An 18,114-nucleotide genomic window follows, 5' to 3' on the forward strand; every position below is an offset into this window, starting at 1 on the left:
TACTTCGTGCAGTAAATTATGTGCCCTTAACGTATCCGATAATTTTTACATATTATTTTCTTTGTTGTCATTAAGGCTTTCAGCCAATTTGCTGTTGGGGTTAGCGGATGTTTTACAGCTCTTGAGAAAATGGCTAACACTAATGCCTCCACTCTCATGGCCTGGATTGTGTGAAATTGTGTTCGGAGGAAAACTTCCTTACTCCTACCCTAATGCGGACGAATCTGACGCAGGTGTAACTTGACCAGTTTGGGTTTTTTAGTTAGGCCAATCGTAATTGTAAATATGATTCCTTAGGAAAGTCCCTGAGGTTTGCCATTTTAGTTGTTTTTCATCTCTTAGTTTAGAGATTAGGTGAGAGAAATTTGGTGATAACCGATTCTAGATAAGGAACTGCAGCTACTAATGGTCAGCTTATAACTTTATTGACGGCGTTGTCTGCTAATTTATTACCGCTTTTTCTGGTGTTAGGTGGTGCCCACAATATAGAGATATTATTTAGTACTATTCCGCGCACATTAAACCATTGTTAAGTGTGTTTGTGCGTGACACATAGTACTCTTTAAACATAATATAGCAAACAAAATTATATAGACTGTCCTGGGGTGTTAAAAATTGCATCCATCATGATTTGAAATCGCTGCAGTCACATTCAGTGACTGAACTTTTCAAATGCAGCTAATAAATCAAAACGGCCGCCTTAGCCGAATAGGTTGGTACGTGACTATTATTTGGAAGTGCACAGGTACCAATTGCACCGGGTACCAAAGATATTTTTTTTATTTGATTTTTTAAATGAAGAACCTTTCAAGAATATTCAGTGAAAATTTTAGATGAATCGGAGCAAAACTTACAAAGATACAGCCATGTAAGTGTTGCTACCTACCTGGCTCAACCGCGCGCCATTTGTACTTTAAAGCGTTTTTCCCACAACTTACGTTTTCAAAGTCGGTGCCCCTCATAACTTTGAAACTACTGCACCGATCCTTTTGAAATTTTGAACACTTTTTCTGTAGATGTTTCACAAGATAACGCCGAAGAGTTTTTTTCGAATTTGTTGATACTTTTGTTTTTACGGTAACTAATTCACCGATTTTTTACGCGAAAATCGTGTTTTTGACTTTAACGTTCCCAAAAATCGAAAAATTTTTAATTTCAAAAAACCTTCTCGGCGTTACCCGGAGAAAACGATTATCTAACGAAATAACTTTGGTTTTTTGATTTCAGATGATTTAACACCGAGTTATGAGGGGCACCGCAAAACTACTTTTTTTGAGATGCGTCCGAATAATTTCTGCCATTGCCGTATTTTTAAATATTTTTGGATGAAAATTTCACAAAATATACTTCAAATGCTATAGTTTTATGTAGTAAAAGATTTGATGAATAAATTTTAACTGTGTCATCAAAAAAAAATCATAAAAATGTGCCTTTTTTCCATGAATTAACGTTATCCCCCCCTTAAGCGAACCGAAGGCATAGTGCAGCATGAGTACCTTCCATCGGGCAGGCAGTCAATAAAGAATATTATTTATCCGTTTTAAACCATTTGAGGGATGCTGTACGTCACAAACGGCCGGAAATGAGGCAAATAATTCTTGGATTTTGCATGATGATAACGCGCCATCGTACCGAGCCAATCGTACCAAACACCAAGTAAATACTATCGTGCAGGCACCGTATTTACCTGATACGGCCCCGTGTGACTTCTTTTAGTTTCCCAAGTTGAAATTATCACTTCGTGCAAGCAGATTTTAGTCAATATAGGAGATTAAAGACAATGCGACAAAGGAGCTAAAGGCCATCCCTTCGTCAGCCTACCAGGGGTGCATGGAGGACTGGGTTAAACGTTGGCACATGTGTGTTCCTAAAGACGGATCATATTTTGAAGGAGATAAAATAAATTTGCTTGAAATTGAACTCTGTTTTGTTTCATTTAAACATTCCCGATACCCTCTTATCATAGGGGATATAATAAATTACATATTTGACTAATTTGAATTGCCTGTAATTAATTACACAGGCCGACAAAATTTAACCAACATTCAGGTTTGGTTTTCGAGATAAGGATGGCATCTTTAAATACAATCCTTCTTTTTTCAAATGGCGTTTTGTTTGCTCAAATATCATTTTTTTCCGCAGAGATATCGCATTTTGAAATTTTCATGTTTTTTTTGTATTTTTTGCACTTTTAGGTTAGGATATCTCGAAAACCAGAGCTGATAGAGCAATTCTGAGGCCAGATTTGGATTCAGCGCGTCATAAACCTTCGGAAATATATAGTCTGGTTTCTGGGTCTGAATGTTGGTTAAATTTTGTCGGCCTAGTTCCATTAAACACGAAAGATACGATTATCGTAAAAACTCAAACTAATATATTAAATTAATTTTAGTTATCAATCTGAATTTTGCATGGACAGAGAAGCAGATATTAGTTTAAATTATTTCGGATACTTTTCCTTGTAGACTAGTGTTATTCAAAACTTAGGTAAATAATGTGCTGCTCTCGAGGAAATATAAAATTCGTCATTTTGTGAAGCCATCATTAAATGGTGTAAAGCTAGCAAAAAGAGACAGAATAATTCTCGACAAGAAACTAAGTTGGAACATGAATGTAGAGGAAAGGGTAAGGAAAGCTACAGGACGCAGGTGGAGTCTTTCTTCGAACAACACTCACTGGCTATATAGGACCATTATTAGACCTATCCTCATTTACGGGATTGTAATCTGAAATTCTAGACAAAAATGAGGTAGCTGTTTGGTTAGACAAAAATGTTACCACCCGGCTATCACTAATTCCATCTTTGCTCGTATATCTTAACGAGTTGGCTGAATATTTCCGCATACATATGAAATGTATGGAATCGGGAGTAGGGAGCAGGGGGTTTCTCCTAATCAGCCAATTTATCTATTTCCTTAAAATTGTCGAGAACTGCTGGTGCTTTTCTGGCAGAAGTCTTTGCGATCCTGTAGGCATGCAAAATGGTTAGAGAACGTGAGAGCGAGGGAGATATTAACATTTTTTTCCATAGTTCCAAATTAATCAACTTCTGTAAGGAGGAGATCAAATTTCTCCCTAATAGGAACATAGAGGGAAATGGAACAGCTGATGAGCTTGCCAGGAAGAGGACTGAATTGGTGTCAGATACCTCCTACCCGGTCATCAGCACCTCCCTGACTGTCGTTAAACGGGAATTGCACAACTTATTTCTGAGGAAAGCGCAGAAAAGATGGAGCTCCATTTGTACAAGTGCTATTTCGAAAACCCTGTGCCCCAGTACAATGTACAGAGAACTCAGAAAGTCATGTGGACTCATTCCAAACTCTAAGCTGTGTTTACCGGTCATTGGACGATCGGCTCACGCGCGGAAAAGCTATGTTTGCCATTTAACACCCCTTGCAGAAACTGTGGGGACCTTCCAGAGAAAGAGACTGTTTCGCACTTTTTCTGTAAATGTCCAGGCTTGGCAGCTAGACGATTAAGGCCACTGGGTGCTTCTTTCTTCGACAGCCTGGGGCAGTGAACCGACCTAAATCCTATAAATTGTCTCCATTACATCCATAGCTCTGGCTAGCTGTGGATATCTGTCTGTTGGATGTCTCGTAATGGTATCAAAACGGCGCTTCAGTGCTACTTGGGGAGTGTCAGGGTTATACTTCAACCATTTCACCTACCTACCTTCTTTGATATGGGTGCCAGGGCATAGTGATATACAAAGCAGGCCAATTAGCGAGTGAGGGCACTCAACCTACAAACTGTGTCGTATAACCTGCAAAGCGTGGGTTGATAGTTTGACATGTAACGCTACAAAAATAATTTACCCAAAATGGGGCATTAGGCGGTGCTTAACCGATCAAGGGAAAACGTTTCTGTGTTAGTTGCTTTGATCACAGGCAACTAGGTCGACATTCTCAAACATTGGACATAAGGTACGTCTACTAAACTATGTACAATAAAAAGTTTCATAAAAACTTGAGTAGTATATGGAATATTTCGAAAAAAAAAATATTTTGAATATTTCAATAAAAAAATATATTTCCAAAAACTAATAAATATACTCAAAGATATTTGTATTTATTCTAAAGCTCCTTATAGTCGTAGTTTTAAGTTAATTGTTTTTTTTTTCATATAAACCAAAGTTTCAACCTTTGTATAAGATTCACAAAAAACCTACAATTTTTATAAAAGACTTAAAACTTTTTAGCCAGAATTTTTAAAAAACTTTAAGTAGTTCGTTAAATTCTAGTATGATATGATGCAAGTTTGAAGTGGCTCAAAACTCTCTTTTATTTTTTATAATTTGTCTTCCTGACAGTTGTGCATTTTCTCCAAATATTATGTGTAAAAAACTCAGGATGTTTTTCTTATATGGAGAAAATCTTGTACAAAGCTTGCAGCTTTGATTTACAGGGTGGTCTATATAGTGTTTGTTTTTTCTATTATATAATTGTTGTATTCGAAAGAACAAACATTCTCATTATTTATGGAATACGATTTTATTCATCTGGCTGCCTCGGATGGTTTTGCAGTAGCTCATCCTGTTGATCCAGGTATCCAAGAGTTTGGTGACGATCTCAAACGAATTTGGTGCGATTGTGGCATTGGTTGTGTGAAAGGGCATGATATCCTGTTGATACCAAAGGTCATTCAATTTACGACTATAAACAACCCTTTATTATGCCCCTGTAGCACTCACCTTTGTTCGAAATCGAGTTTCCAAAGTTGGCCAGCGCTCTATATTTTTGTTAAAAAGTTTTCAATATTTGCGAACGTTTCTCAAGCGTAAAGCGGTTCAACTGTAAAATACTTAACATTGGTTTTGATATTTGCGATAAAAATTTGAATATTAGAAATGAATGATGAAAATTAATTGACTTAGTGGAAAATTATCCGTGTTTTTATGACAAAATGCAAATGTGGTCATTAATTCTACTTCAATATCCGCTGTTCATGGATATGGCATGAGTAATAGACAAATTCTGTAATATTGCGTCTATATTTACGGTTACGGCTATGGCGTTATGGCTACAGCACCGCTATGGTAAATGCAGTTTTAAACGAGTTTTTTTCAAATAATTTAGATCAAGTTGTGATTAATATAAAAGGTTTTTCAATAAGGGAGGGTAGATGTTGAAATGGAATAAAATGGCGTTTGCTGTATGGCACGTAGCGCCGTCCTGCTGGAACCACATGTCGTCTAGGTCCATATGGTTCAATATGGGCCATAAGAAATTGGAAGGGCCACCACGTCTACCGAAAAATGGGCGCAATGCGCGCAACGTTTGCGTTAATGAACACTCATTTTGATAATAAAGTTTTATCATTTGAACGTGCTGTTCAATCGTGTAACTTGCCATGATGATTTGCCATAAACAGCCAAATAATAAACTTGACAGATGTAACCAAAACAAAATGGCTGCCACAGGGCGTCAAAATCGACCCGCGCCAATTGAAAAACCCTTTACTTTAAATAAAAATTTGGTTATTTCAGGACAAAACGGCAGACAGTCCAATATTCTCTGGCCAATAGTCCTCCTTCAACATCTTATGCTTCCATTGTTAATGTTAAATTTATGATGAAATTTCTTTAATGTGTTTTTGTTTTTTAAGGAAGATGAAATTTAGCCGGGGAAATGCTATCGAAAGCCTCGTCCATGGGCCCTATCACGAGACAGCTAATTATTAGTTAGCTGTAAGTTTTCCATTTGTAGGACAATAGCAAAGCATGAGCCGCAAATTAGATTAAAAACTCGCCCTAAACACCTTTCAAGGTTGTATGCGCATCTAATAATTTTACTTTATGATGAGAAATCAGAAAATTCGAAAATCCTTTTGATATAACGACTAAGCGCGGACTTTTATTCCAACCGCAACCAACTTTAAACGTAAATATTACTTGAAAAAAAAAAGAAGAGAATACCATAGTTGCGCTCACCTCATCGAAAGGAGTTTGCGCAAATACAATTTTCGTAAGTTTTGACATACCGCTGTGAGAGTGAACGAACTGCAAGCAGGAACAGAACAAATTTATTACATTAACTGGTGCTGTGCGACCAGAGTACTTATGTGGAACAAAAGAGAGCGCGACAGCGCCTGCCAGCCAACAGAAGCGAGCGCGATTTCAATCGGCCAAGAAATCTCGTTGCGTGCGGGTGCTGCTGGTGACAACGCGCGCGTCGACCACAAAATAGGAACAGACAAGAAAAATATATATTTTTCTTTTTCTATTTTTTGAATAAAACAATTATCAATACATAATATTAGTGACATGTGGCAAATGCAAAAAAAAATCGTTGCTATAATAGTGAAATCAATTTTGTAAGTGAATTGGTGAAAAAGTGTTCAGCGAGAAAAGTAGAAGAGAAATTTTTCAAGATGTTTTGAAAAAAAAAATAGTCTTTATACGCTGCAATAAGCAAAATATGTGAAAGTGAAAAATGGCTTTTGTGAATAAGTAAGCAATGACGAATGAAATGTTGCTTAAATTGTTAAATCAATAGATGCGGTACATGTTGGGCTAATCTAAGCCGTGCTCGATTGTACTTTGGTGTGCAGGCCGCAACTCTTAATCGTAATTAAATAAAGATTAAGTTATTTTATGAAATCCAAAGAAGGCAAAAGTGAAGCAACAAAAGCGTTTTCAGCGATTATTTATCCAAACAGAAATATGTATGCGTATACATTCGTGTGTGTGTGAAATATAGTTACATATGTACTTATGTATATGTTTGTGTACTAGGTCAATGGCAGCGACAATGGCAGCCACGACAATTTTATAGTAGTATGTGCATATGTATATGATACCATCGACAAACAACAATCAAACAAAACGCCAGGAAATAATGAAAATTGAAAATGACAACAATAACACTTCATAAAGCACCACAAGATTTGAATAATTTGCAACCGAGTACAGGCGAGCGGTGGCGCAAGTAAGAGGCAAGTGCAGAGTAAAGAGTGGATATGAGTATGAAACTAACCCAAACCTGCAACAAAACGTTCAAACAAACAAATGTAAAAGGAGTAAAAATATAAATATACAAAGAGCGACAAAAAGCGTAGGAAATGTTGCAAGGGATATGCTGTAATGCTGTATAAAATAATTTGCTTGCGCGCACAATAGGTACAACGTGGCGGATGAGCAATCAAGGCGTTAAGGCCAAAGTGAGAGTCAGCGAAAGTCAGTGTCGGCTGTAGATCATAAAAAAGTCGCAATCTACGCCTATAAGGGCACACTGACAAACATAAACACACTTACATATACATATGCACACATGTAGCGACGGGCAACGGAAGGATTGTGGCGCGTGTGCGCCTAATAACATAGAAATCACCGAAAAGACAATGACCAAAGCCGGAAAGAGAGCAACAGTAAAATTACACACATACATATATGTATGTATATATATAAATATATGCTGAAATGGTGGATTTTTCATTGTGCTATTTCCTGCAAATTAGATCAGATTTTTTTCTGAGTTTAGTTATTTGTCACCCTCTTGCGCTTTTGCTTTAGCTAAAAGTAATTTCATGTAATAAATAATGCATGGGAACCTGCTACTTACGGCTTTTATCGATTTTTACTTGCTAAATGGCTTTCGAAAAAGAGCAACTGGCTAATAAATTGCAATTAGGCGCACGTGTGAGTGTTGGGAATGTAGGTTAAGTTGAAGACTAACCGTCCATTGCTGGTCATTGACAGGGAAAAAACAGTGGGCGCGAGGGAAAATTCATGCGAAACAGAAAGTGGTATATACCTACATTTGAGCAATAAAACCACGCGCTGTTCGCAGAGTACTTATGAAGTGCAACCATTTTGCGATTCTGCCATTTTATAATCGTTTTTGTATTTTTTGCCCAGAACTATTGCTTCGGACTAGCAAAAAAAAAATACTATTATTAATTAACTTTACCTTAACTTACCTTTATTAATTAACTTTACTTAATTGGCTACAAGCTATTACATATTTTGTAGGTTGAGTAACTTTTGCCCATTTTGGTAAAAATATTCACCGGCAATCTTCTACAAGCATCTCTTGAACCTAATTTTACATCATTATATATTAATAAAATATTAAAATTTTTAGCAAATGCTTAAGTAGCTGGTAATTGCTTGGTGAAGTGTTCAGATATATTTCCAAGGTAAATTACCTATTGTCTTTTCATGATTATTTCAATACTGCATTTCAACAATAATTCCAACCGAAACATTAGATAAAAAAGATGTTGTAATTGCATCTCAATTATGCAATTCTAAAGAAATTGAACCAATCAAAATTTAGATCGATGAAATTAAACAGAGAATGCCCGTTGGTAGCGGTAACCGAACAGGTTAGTACCTGACTACCATTCGGAGGTACATAGGTTCAAAACCTCAGACATGCAACACCAATTGATAGAAGAAGTGTAGTGTATTTCCGCCATGAAAAAAGTTACTCAGAAAAAACCATAGCAGTGGTGGCGTAAAATTGTAAAACCGCCCTTCGATATATCGATTTTTGAAACAACTGAGAGTAAAAAAAAAACTTTTTCTAAATTATAAGTGGCGCAAAATTAATCACTCTATTGCAAGATTTATAATTTTTGCAAATGTCGTCGTACGTGAATAACAATTAACACTTGTAAACTAGACAACTGCAGTATGCAAACAGAATTTCCAAAATAAGGATTTCCATCACTCAAACTTCTTTTTTATTATATTTAGTAAAAAAGTTATTCCACCTTCTAGATAAGTATACTTACAATATATTTTGCCTACACATCTGAATTGAGTTTAAATTCAAACTAGATATTCAATTTGTGATAAAAAATACTTATTGTTACGAATTACTAAGCAATTGTGGGCACTTATTTGCGTTATCCTTAAAAATAGATTAAATCTGTTATCTTCTTCTCTCAATTGTGTTTTTTGAATATTATCTAGTTTGTCCATTTTCTTATAATTTTTTTCAACAAAACCGGTTTTTTGTACCTAGCTGATAACATGCCAAATGTTGTCTTCAAGTTCTCAATCGCAGCGGAAGCATACAATTTGATTTGCCTCCGCTAAAAGTAGTCCAAAAGAGTTAAATTTCATGATTTATATTATATTAACACAGACCAAAGTTGCTTTGTAATATACCCTACAAAATTCCACTCGTATCCGTCAACATTGTTTCAGATACTGTCTTAGCTCCAGTAATAAAATGAAAGACTTCTTGGTAGTTTTTGGTTCCAATACCCCTATAGAATTAATTACAATTTATTAATGTAAAGATAAAAACGTTGATATTTTTGCCAGAGCGGCTGGCATTATCACGCATTCGGCTACAAAAGCGGCATCAAAAAAGTGTAATTTTCGGGCTGTATCAGTAATTGAAATTTGTCTTCTTACTGAGGATGGCCTCAATCCTTGTATCGGCAATCTGTGCACTTATTTAGTGGGATATAATAAATCCTCTACATATACTTATATGAGAACATACACAGTACACAAACTATGTAAAAATATGGTAGGTGTAACGCCTGCGAAGAATAGCATGCAAGATTTTTATTTCGTTTTTAAAGAGAAATTCAGGAAGTCGGAGAGAAGTGTGAGAGAGATACTAATCATATATGAGTTGCAATAAATGTGCAAACATGTTTACAAAATTATCATAAAATGCACAGGGCATAAAGTCCTGTAAGTATAAGAAAGTGCAAAATCACAGTTTAAAGAAATTCAATTAAGTTGTGAAATAAATCTCTCAGTTTTGACTGTACAAATAAGTGAATTGATTCTTAATACTTTATAAACATACCATATATGTATATACTTAAGTATACAGCTTACATTAAATCCAATATAATGGAATTTCTTGTACTTTCCAGTATCTGCCTTTGGTAAGAAATAAGTTCTTACTGATAGACTAAGTACAGGGGTTTTCAACAAAATTTTGTTTTCCAAAACAAAGCAAAACAAAGAACTTAGTGCTACATATTATTTGCTTCAGAAGAAGTAAAGTTTGACTATTATAAATAAAAAATTATATCCAATAGATGTTTACCGCGACTTTGGATACAGATGATGAGTCTATTATTAAAGTTTTTAATAACTTTTTGGTAAAGTGGCGCCCCTATTTCATTAATTAAATCACCGATTTTGAGTTTTATGGCTGCATTTGATTTGATTTGCTCCATATAAAATCCAGCGTTGTTAAGCCGCATGATCGGGTTGGGAAATCAAAAACTAAATTTCAAGAAATCAATCGGAAAATTTGGTTTTCAATAACTTCATTGTTTTGGTCACACCGTTCTGTTGAAACCACATGCTATTGATATCCATATCCTCAATAATAGGTCAAAACTCAGTTGCTAACGAAAACGTAATCGAATTTTCGAAAAAAATCGCCTAATCATTTGAACGACCCGGTCACACACGAGTATTGAGCCAGCCGACTCAAATTTATATATTATCGATAGTGTGCCCAATGCCCGACACTTCGACCTAAAAGGTCTTTTGTGTTCCACTATATGTTTTAAGGGATTCTTAATACTTGTCCTGTTGACTGAAACTACTATCATTGAATGTATTAAATCAGGTTCTACTTAACCTAGATGTTCCCTGCTTAAGGCTAGGAATTGATTCAAATCCAAATTCTTTCAGAAAAGTAATTGGAGCATTCTTGATTCCATTCGGTGCAAGATGTCGGTCGATGAAAAATGTGCAGTCTTGTTTTTGAAAAGGTAATACAGTTGCATAAGATATGCTCCGTGGTTTCATTATCCTCCAGACAGAATCTACACTCTATCTCATTCCCAATGTGAATTTTTGAGAGATGGTTTTTTAAGTAGTAGTGACCTGCCGGAAAACTTACTATTATCCTGATGTCTACTTTACGCATTTTATGCAATTCCCTATTCTAGGTAAAAGGTCTTTGGATTGACGGAGTTCTTGTGTGACTTCCCAATGGGTAATTCTTTCGAAATTGGTTAGAAGGACATGGTTTCGTTGATGTGTGCAACTGACTCCGGTCAGCACGGAAAAGAAACGATTAGCGCAAGTTGTTAAATTCGCAAAAATCGCTTTAATGGCGGTCGCGCCAATCAAGAAAAGGAATAATTTTCCACATTCGCATACTGGCGTCTGCATTAAAGCAGTCGTCTGGAGAGTTAATAGTCTTATCAGTCGGAGCCGAATTACTTGTTGGAAAAAGAAAGCCTTTTCGTCACAGAACACTGCGAAATAGTTTAGTGATTAATAGTGTATGCGATCTCAAGTGCACACAAGTACAGAAACTGGACTGCGATGATAGATAGCTACGTTAAATATAAACCCTGGTCAGCATATGGAAATTTTTTATATCTTTTTAGTTGATTTCATTGGATTGAAGACAATTCGAATTTTACCTAATTTAATTTTACTCTCCAATTAATTTGCACCCTGTGCGGACAATTCGGGCTTTACTTCAGGCATTCAGTTTTCCATACAATCACGGCTTCACAAAAGTACATACAAATATTCTCTGCGAAAACACTAACCATTTCAGAGCTTCATGTTAATTTTTAATTTCAAGATCACATTTTCACGGCTAACAGTACTCTTATTTCGGTGCAAAAGCTCACCATTATTCTTCCTATCGGCGAAAGCGTTAAAAGTGATAAGATTTTAATTAAATTTGGGTAGCGTATCTGTTTTTCCCATAAAAAGGTAAAAATCTGAAGTATACTGGGAGGCAAGCCACCTCCACTCACGTAGAATGTGGCTGGAAGGCACTTGCTATTCCTTTTCTCAACAAATTTTCTATTAAGTTAGCAATTTTGTACCTTTAAAATAAATTTGAACGTGAGTTTGTGAAATTTTTCGCAATCTTCAGCGCTTAGAAATTTCATTAAATTCGGCTTCTTTCACATTTCTAAGCGCACTCCAAGTTGAGTTTTTTTTGTTCTGAGTATCCTATCTCAAAAAACTCAAAATTTTTAAAGCAAGTGCCGCTGTAAAAATTAATGGGACATAATGGTTAGCACAGATTAAAACCTGTAAATTACTTTAATTTATAATACGTACTGTTCTCTTACAAATGGTGATATTTAAACAGCGGGTATACGTGTTTTCTGTTAAAAAAGTTTTCATTTGCTTCCTTTCTAAATTTGCACTTAAGGGGGGGGGGTAGGGTTTCAAAATCGAAATTTTTTTTCTTCACTCATCTTATAGTAAATCATTTCAAGAATGTTGTGTCAAAATTTTAAGTGGATCGGAGCAGAACTCTCAAAGTTATAGCCTTTGTAGGCACTCTACCTCGAATGCGGAGCATCGATAATTTCTCAGAGTCATTTTTTCAAACGCGTTTTTCCCGAAACGACTTCTTAAAAGTCGGTGCCAATCACAACTCCGAAACTATTCAACCGATTCTTTTCAAATTTGGCACACGTTTTCTAAATCAAAAATACCTCCCCCCTACACTGTTTTTTTTTAATTTTTTTGTTTTTAAGGTTGTTTTTCACTTACAAATATGGCGAAATTTTTCGCCAAAAATGCTCGTTTTACGTTTTTTTGCCACCAAAACTACAAAAATGAAAAAAAAAAATTTTATTAATGTAGGGGGGAGCATTACGTCATACTTTAAATGAAAAATTCGACTTTTTTAGTTTCAGATGATTCTACGACGAATGCCTATTGGCACCGCAGAGCACCTCTCGAAAAACATATCTCCAAAAAAACTCTGTCATGGGCTTATTTGTCAATATTTTATTATTAATTTTTTTTTAAAAACTTGTTGAAAAGATGTACAATAACATGCAACTGATTTTATTAAAGTATCTTAAGCTATATTTCTGTAAAAAATTCAAAAAAAAAAGTGTTTTTTTTTTAGCGCTAAACCCTACCTCCCCCTTAATGCTTTTTCTTACGAATTGATACTCAGAGAAGGAGAAGGAATTCATAAGAGAAAGCGATGGAAAGCTAAGTACAGCAGAGTTGATCACAGAAAGGGTTAAGAAATTTGCTTAATAAATAAAAAAGTTATAACTTTCTAGAGACAGTTCACAAAACCAGCAGTTTTTGAAAACAAAAATTTTAAACTTTTAGAAACGAACTTTTATATTAAAAGTAGTCCTTTTGAATAGAGTCCTCAACAAATTATTAATAAACTTACCAATTTCATGTTTACTATTTTTGCTCACGCACGCTACACCGTGCAGCACCTGAAAATCGTACCATCGAATTCCCAGCAATATACATCTGCAAAGATATCATCTAGGTAGGCAGCCAGTTGTTAACCACATCATTAAAGCGCATAATTAGTAAATGAGCTACGAAAATTAGTTTAGCAAACAACACCGCAGTCATCAGCCAACAGCTGGCGCAGCATAAACGGCAAACAAAGATTTCAATACATGTGCACATACGTATGTACATCCCATACACACACACACGTATTTAGGTATATTAACAGTGTATACTATCTGCACCTGCTTCGAAAAGCGTTTACTGCTCGTTATCAGGCGCTCGATTAAAATGCGTCGAAATGCGCGCTACACATCTGCCACGCATTGCATGCATTCAAACGATATAACGCAACACATTTTTGTCGTCGCAAATGTTTGCTTAGCTACTTAGATGCTGTTTATTTGGCTAAGTGGCGCAAATTTTCAGCCGTTACGCATATCTCAGTGGGCGATTGCATCGCGTCGACATCCTAATAGGAAAACGTACGTGACTTTGAGTGGTGCACGTACAAAAAGTTATGATGAAGGCGGCATCTTTTTGTAGTTGGTTATTATAAGAAGTAAAAAACGAACCAAGAAGCCGTGAATGCCAGTCAATCTTGCATATGCGTTTACATAACCTCAAATACAACTCAATAAAAACAACAAAAAAATAATGTTGACTATTAACGCTTAAAATTTCCATTTTCCATAGCATTCGCACTTAAGGTAATATCCGCCGGAGCGATCGGAGTAGCATCGTCATCTATGGATGGCAAAGTGAACATTCCACAAAATGAGTTAAAGTGCCGCAATTTGACGTTTTCGCAACCAACTAACAAAACCAAAAAGCACACAATAACAAGAACAACAAACACATCAGTAAGCTCAATTCAGGCAATTATAATCATAAAGTGATTCTTGCAAGCAACACATCGCCGACCGGATGGCGAGGTGGTAAGGCAGCGCAACTGTCGCCCGCGGCTCTTGCCCCGAGTAGAACGGGCACGGGATAGTTACAGTCGTGGTTACTATGCACGTTACACACGCTTCAAGGGATGGGTGTCAAACTTTGAGCAGTAACAGCAGCAATAGCAGCACCAATAACAACGACAAAAATAGCAAGAAGCTTGCCGACATCACGCGCAAAAGTAGCGTAACTAACCATTCAATCAGCCATTGTAAAAATAGTAACGGCAACACTCATAAAAATAGCTGCAACAAGAGTAACGACAACGACAACGACACTGGAAAAGGCAGCAACACGAAGAGTGACAACTGCAATACACAACAGCTAACGGGCATTCTACGCCACAGTTGCCATAGTCACAATCGTCTCCGCAACGACAATCACCCACACTTTGCCATTGATAACCTAGAAAGGCATCGATTTTCCGGCGTCAGTACAGTTGGCAGCAACGTCATTTGACGCACACGACAAGCAACAGACAGCTACTACAACGACGACAACGAAATCTCCAGCAACAAAACCAGCAAACAAAGATCGTCGATACAAAAACACGCCCAACAACAGCCAATCGTTGCTTTTGGTGCGTCCATTTCACCATACCTAACAACTCCATCGACCGGGCCAGTTGCGTCCTACTTCACCACTTGCTCCGCTTCACATATTTCTTCTTCAACATCCCGTTGCAAATGTACTATCGTATTTAAGGCACTGCCACCTCTGCCGTACACAACATCGGTCCCAGAACGTGTATCGTCGCCACCACCAGTGCCACCTCTTCGTTCTACATCACTGTCGCATTGCTGCTCTTCGCTTTCGCAGTCATATCCGCGTACGTTTTCGTTAACGTTATCGGTGTCGCCAGCAGCAAGTCATGTTAGCAGCAGTAGTAGTTGCCCACGGCTCGCAACGATTACGACAGGAACGGCAACGGCACGCACGCACTCGGAGACGAAAAGCAGAAATTGCAGTTTCTGTAGCGACGACGACGACGACGAAGATAACATTCCTAACAGTGGCATAATGGTATTAAGCACCGAATGGTCTCAGGTGGAAGTAATCGATTTGGTTAACGATGGCAATGGTTTGGGCTTTATTTTGGTCGGTGGACGCAGCACCGGCGTTGTGATCAAAGCTCTAACGCCGGGCGGTGTTGCAGAACGTGATGGCCGTTTGCAGTGTGGCGATCATTTGTTGCAAATTGGCGATGTAAACTTGCGTGGCTTCAGTTCCGAGCAAGTAGCAACGGTTCTTCGTCAGACTGGAGCTCAGGTTCGATTGATTGTTGCGAGGCCTGTGGAGCCGACAGCCATCGATTTACAAACGTTGGCAAGTCATGCGCCAATTATTCCAACTAAGCTCCTCTCCGACCCAGAAGAACTGTCACGGCATCTCTTTCAAAATCCCAGCTTTGCTACTAGTGCTACAAGCGTTGGCGATGGCGGCGGCGTCGGCGTGGGCGTCAGCGGCTGCTTCCTGCCAACGCCGGATACTGAACTAGCCGATTTGCCACTGCCACCTATACCAACTGATTTGCCGTTGTCTGCGTCTGCAGCGGCGCGCATGTGTCCCAAAGATTTGGATATCGTACCATTTTCGATTGTGTCACCGTCACCGCCACCACTGTTGCCCCCACCGCCTCTGCCGTCGACGTCGATTACGACGACAGCGTCGACCGTTGGCACAACGGGCTTACTGTGTCAGCAGTTCGACCTCACCAACACCACCGGCACCATCATAAAAAACTCAAACACCCTTCAATTGGAACATATTGAGACTGTGATAGCTGGCGAAGATGCTGGCACCTCAACGATCGCACCGGACCCAGCAACCATTGACGCCGACCGCTGCTCATCGGCCTCATCAAACTACATCGATTCACCCGAAACAGAAACTTATGTTGTAGAGTTACATAAAAATGTCTATGGATTGGGTATAACTGTGGCCGGTTATGTCTGTGAAGAGGAAGATCTTTCAGGCATATTTGTAAAAAGCATAATCGAGGGTAGTGCCGCCGAAGTGAGTGGGCGCATACAGATCAACGATCGCATTGTTGCGGTAGATGGACGTTCTTTAGCAGGTGTTACTAACCACCAAGCAGTTGAGATATTGCGCAATACCGACATCGAAGTTCATCTGACCTTGGAACGCTTTTTACGCGGACGCAAGTTTGAACATTTACAGAATGCACTCACGGAATTGAAAGGAGATATCCAATCACAAACTTCACTGCCCGCATCACCCTCGATCGCTACACTTTCCTGGCTGCCACCGCGGTCGGATGCCGATTCTGTGGCCACTGAGGGTGGTATTGTTATGTTGGAATTCGCAGATTTTCCATCACGGGAGACGGTCGACTCTAACATGTCACACATGCTAGATCGCAGCGACTACAGCGGCATTAGTAATTCGAAACGACAAAAGACTCCAACAACGCCAGACGCCAAGCACATGGCCAATGGAAAAGCGACGCATATCAACGGAAGCGATAATGGTGACAGTGATGAACACGACTCAGCAACGCTGGAGGATCAGTCGGAGGAGAAAGAACTGCAAACACCTAAAATGACGCACCAAATCATGAAACAATTAAATGGCAGCCGAAAGAAATCTGACATTACAGTTTTGGCGACAGTATCGATTGCGCCCACACAGCTAACGATATCTACAACGGCGGTGGCGGTGACAACAACAATGGCAGTACCTGTGGTAACATCGGCATCAAGGGCAACGGTAACGGCAACGGTGACAACGAAAACTCCCAAAGCCGCCACATCAACTCAGGCCCCGTCCAATGTGGAGACGCTGAAGCTGACCTGGAAAAGTGAGTTTCCTGAAAGTGAAATTATTGTAGCCGAAATAAATAAACTTTCAGGTCTAGGAATCAGCCTTGAGGGCACCGTGGATGTTGAACGAGGCATAGAAAAGCGTCCACATCACTACATACGCTCCATACTGGAAGATGGGCCTGTGGGGCGACAAGGGATACTCAAGCCGGGTGACGAACTGCTGCAAGTGAACGAATACAAATTGCAAGGACTCAAGCATACGGAAGTCGTTAAGATACTTAAAGAGCTGCCAACGCATGTAAAACTAGTTTGTGCGCGTGGTCCCACCGCACCGTCCGTGATAAACACCTCACAAAATCCAGAGGCATTCGAAACACGCTCACTGCTACCCGGTGGTCATCAGAGTCTACAAAATCTACTGACGAAGGCGCAATCAGAAAGTTCCCTCTACACATCGAGCACTGCCACGCTGACCGATCAGCAACGTTCCAAATCGTTGGAAAATGTTTCTGGGCTAGCACTTTGGAGCAGCGAAGTCACTACCATCGAAATTGAGAAAGCCGAACTAGGCTTCGGTTTCTCCGTACTTGATTATCAAGATCCGCTGGACGCCGAAGGCACTGTTATTGTAATACGCGGTCTTATACGTGGTGGCGCAGCAGAAGAGACCAATGAGATCTTCCCCGGCGATCGGTTGGTCAGCGTCGGTGAACACACCTTACATGGTCTCAACTTGGACCAGGCAGTGGCGATACTCAAAAGCATGCCAGTGGGGAAAACAAAATTGGGCATTTGCAGACCTCTTTCAACGTCGGACAGCAATATAGCATCGCCAGCTGAGGAGGGCGACTCACCGAGCACATAGTTTTTAAGGAACTTTTACTGTGAGTATGAAAAAATATCAATATACTACTTTTTAACATTTGTAATATATAATATTTATTAAAATCTTAATTTTACTTCTGCAATTCTGTAATCCCTTTTATGAGCATATCCTTAAAGCCATTTACAACTTTTAAGTTTTTTTCTGCATGTGTATATAAATTCTGCGGCATGTGGATGGCAAAAGTTGCAAAATAATATGCGTTAGTTTTGTACCTTGGCTTCGGCATTAGTGACCCCGTTTTGATTCGATCGACAGGCGCGTGTGTCCCACTTAACTGCTGCTTCATCATCGTCACAGCGTGCAACAGC

At 38.6% G+C, this 18,114-nt stretch overlaps 2 protein-coding genes across 3 annotated transcripts in view; both read left to right on the plus strand.

Moving 5' to 3' along the window:
• The first annotated feature begins 6,167 nt into the window (after positions 1-6,167).
• LOC129253236 (putative uncharacterized protein DDB_G0283431) lies at positions 6,168-14,595 on the plus strand. Its single transcript, XM_054891530.1, has 2 exons — positions 6,168-6,454; positions 13,880-14,595. Exon 2 carries the CDS (start codon positions 14,198-14,200, stop codon positions 14,591-14,593), a length of 396 nt encoding a protein of 131 aa, XP_054747505.1. The 5' UTR covers positions 6,168-6,454; positions 13,880-14,197; the 3' UTR covers positions 14,594-14,595.
• Positions 14,596-14,690: 95 nt separating this feature from the next.
• Positions 14,691-18,114, plus strand: part of LOC129253234 (patj homolog) — a 91,899-nt gene continuing 88,475 nt past the window's right edge. Inside the window, exons 1-2 of one of the 2 annotated variants that reach the window (XM_054891528.1) lie at positions 15,057-16,955; positions 17,007-17,804. In XM_054891528.1, the coding sequence (XP_054747503.1) occupies positions 15,155-16,955; positions 17,007-17,785 (2,580 nt within the window). In that variant the 5' untranslated portion in view covers positions 15,057-15,154 and the 3' untranslated portion in view covers positions 17,786-17,804. Of the gene's footprint in view, positions 17,805-18,114 lie in introns of both variants that reach the window. The other variant, XM_054891527.1, reaches the window with a different exon arrangement.

This window comes from Anastrepha obliqua, chromosome 1, assembly GCF_027943255.1.
Source record: "Anastrepha obliqua isolate idAnaObli1 chromosome 1, idAnaObli1_1.0, whole genome shotgun sequence".
NCBI lineage: Eukaryota > Metazoa > Arthropoda > Insecta > Diptera > Tephritidae > Anastrepha > Anastrepha obliqua.

Coding starts and splice junctions, on each gene's coding strand:
- LOC129253236 (XM_054891530.1), top strand. CDS start 14,198: ATGCACGTTACACACGCTTCAAGGGATGGGTGTCAAACTTTGAGCAGT.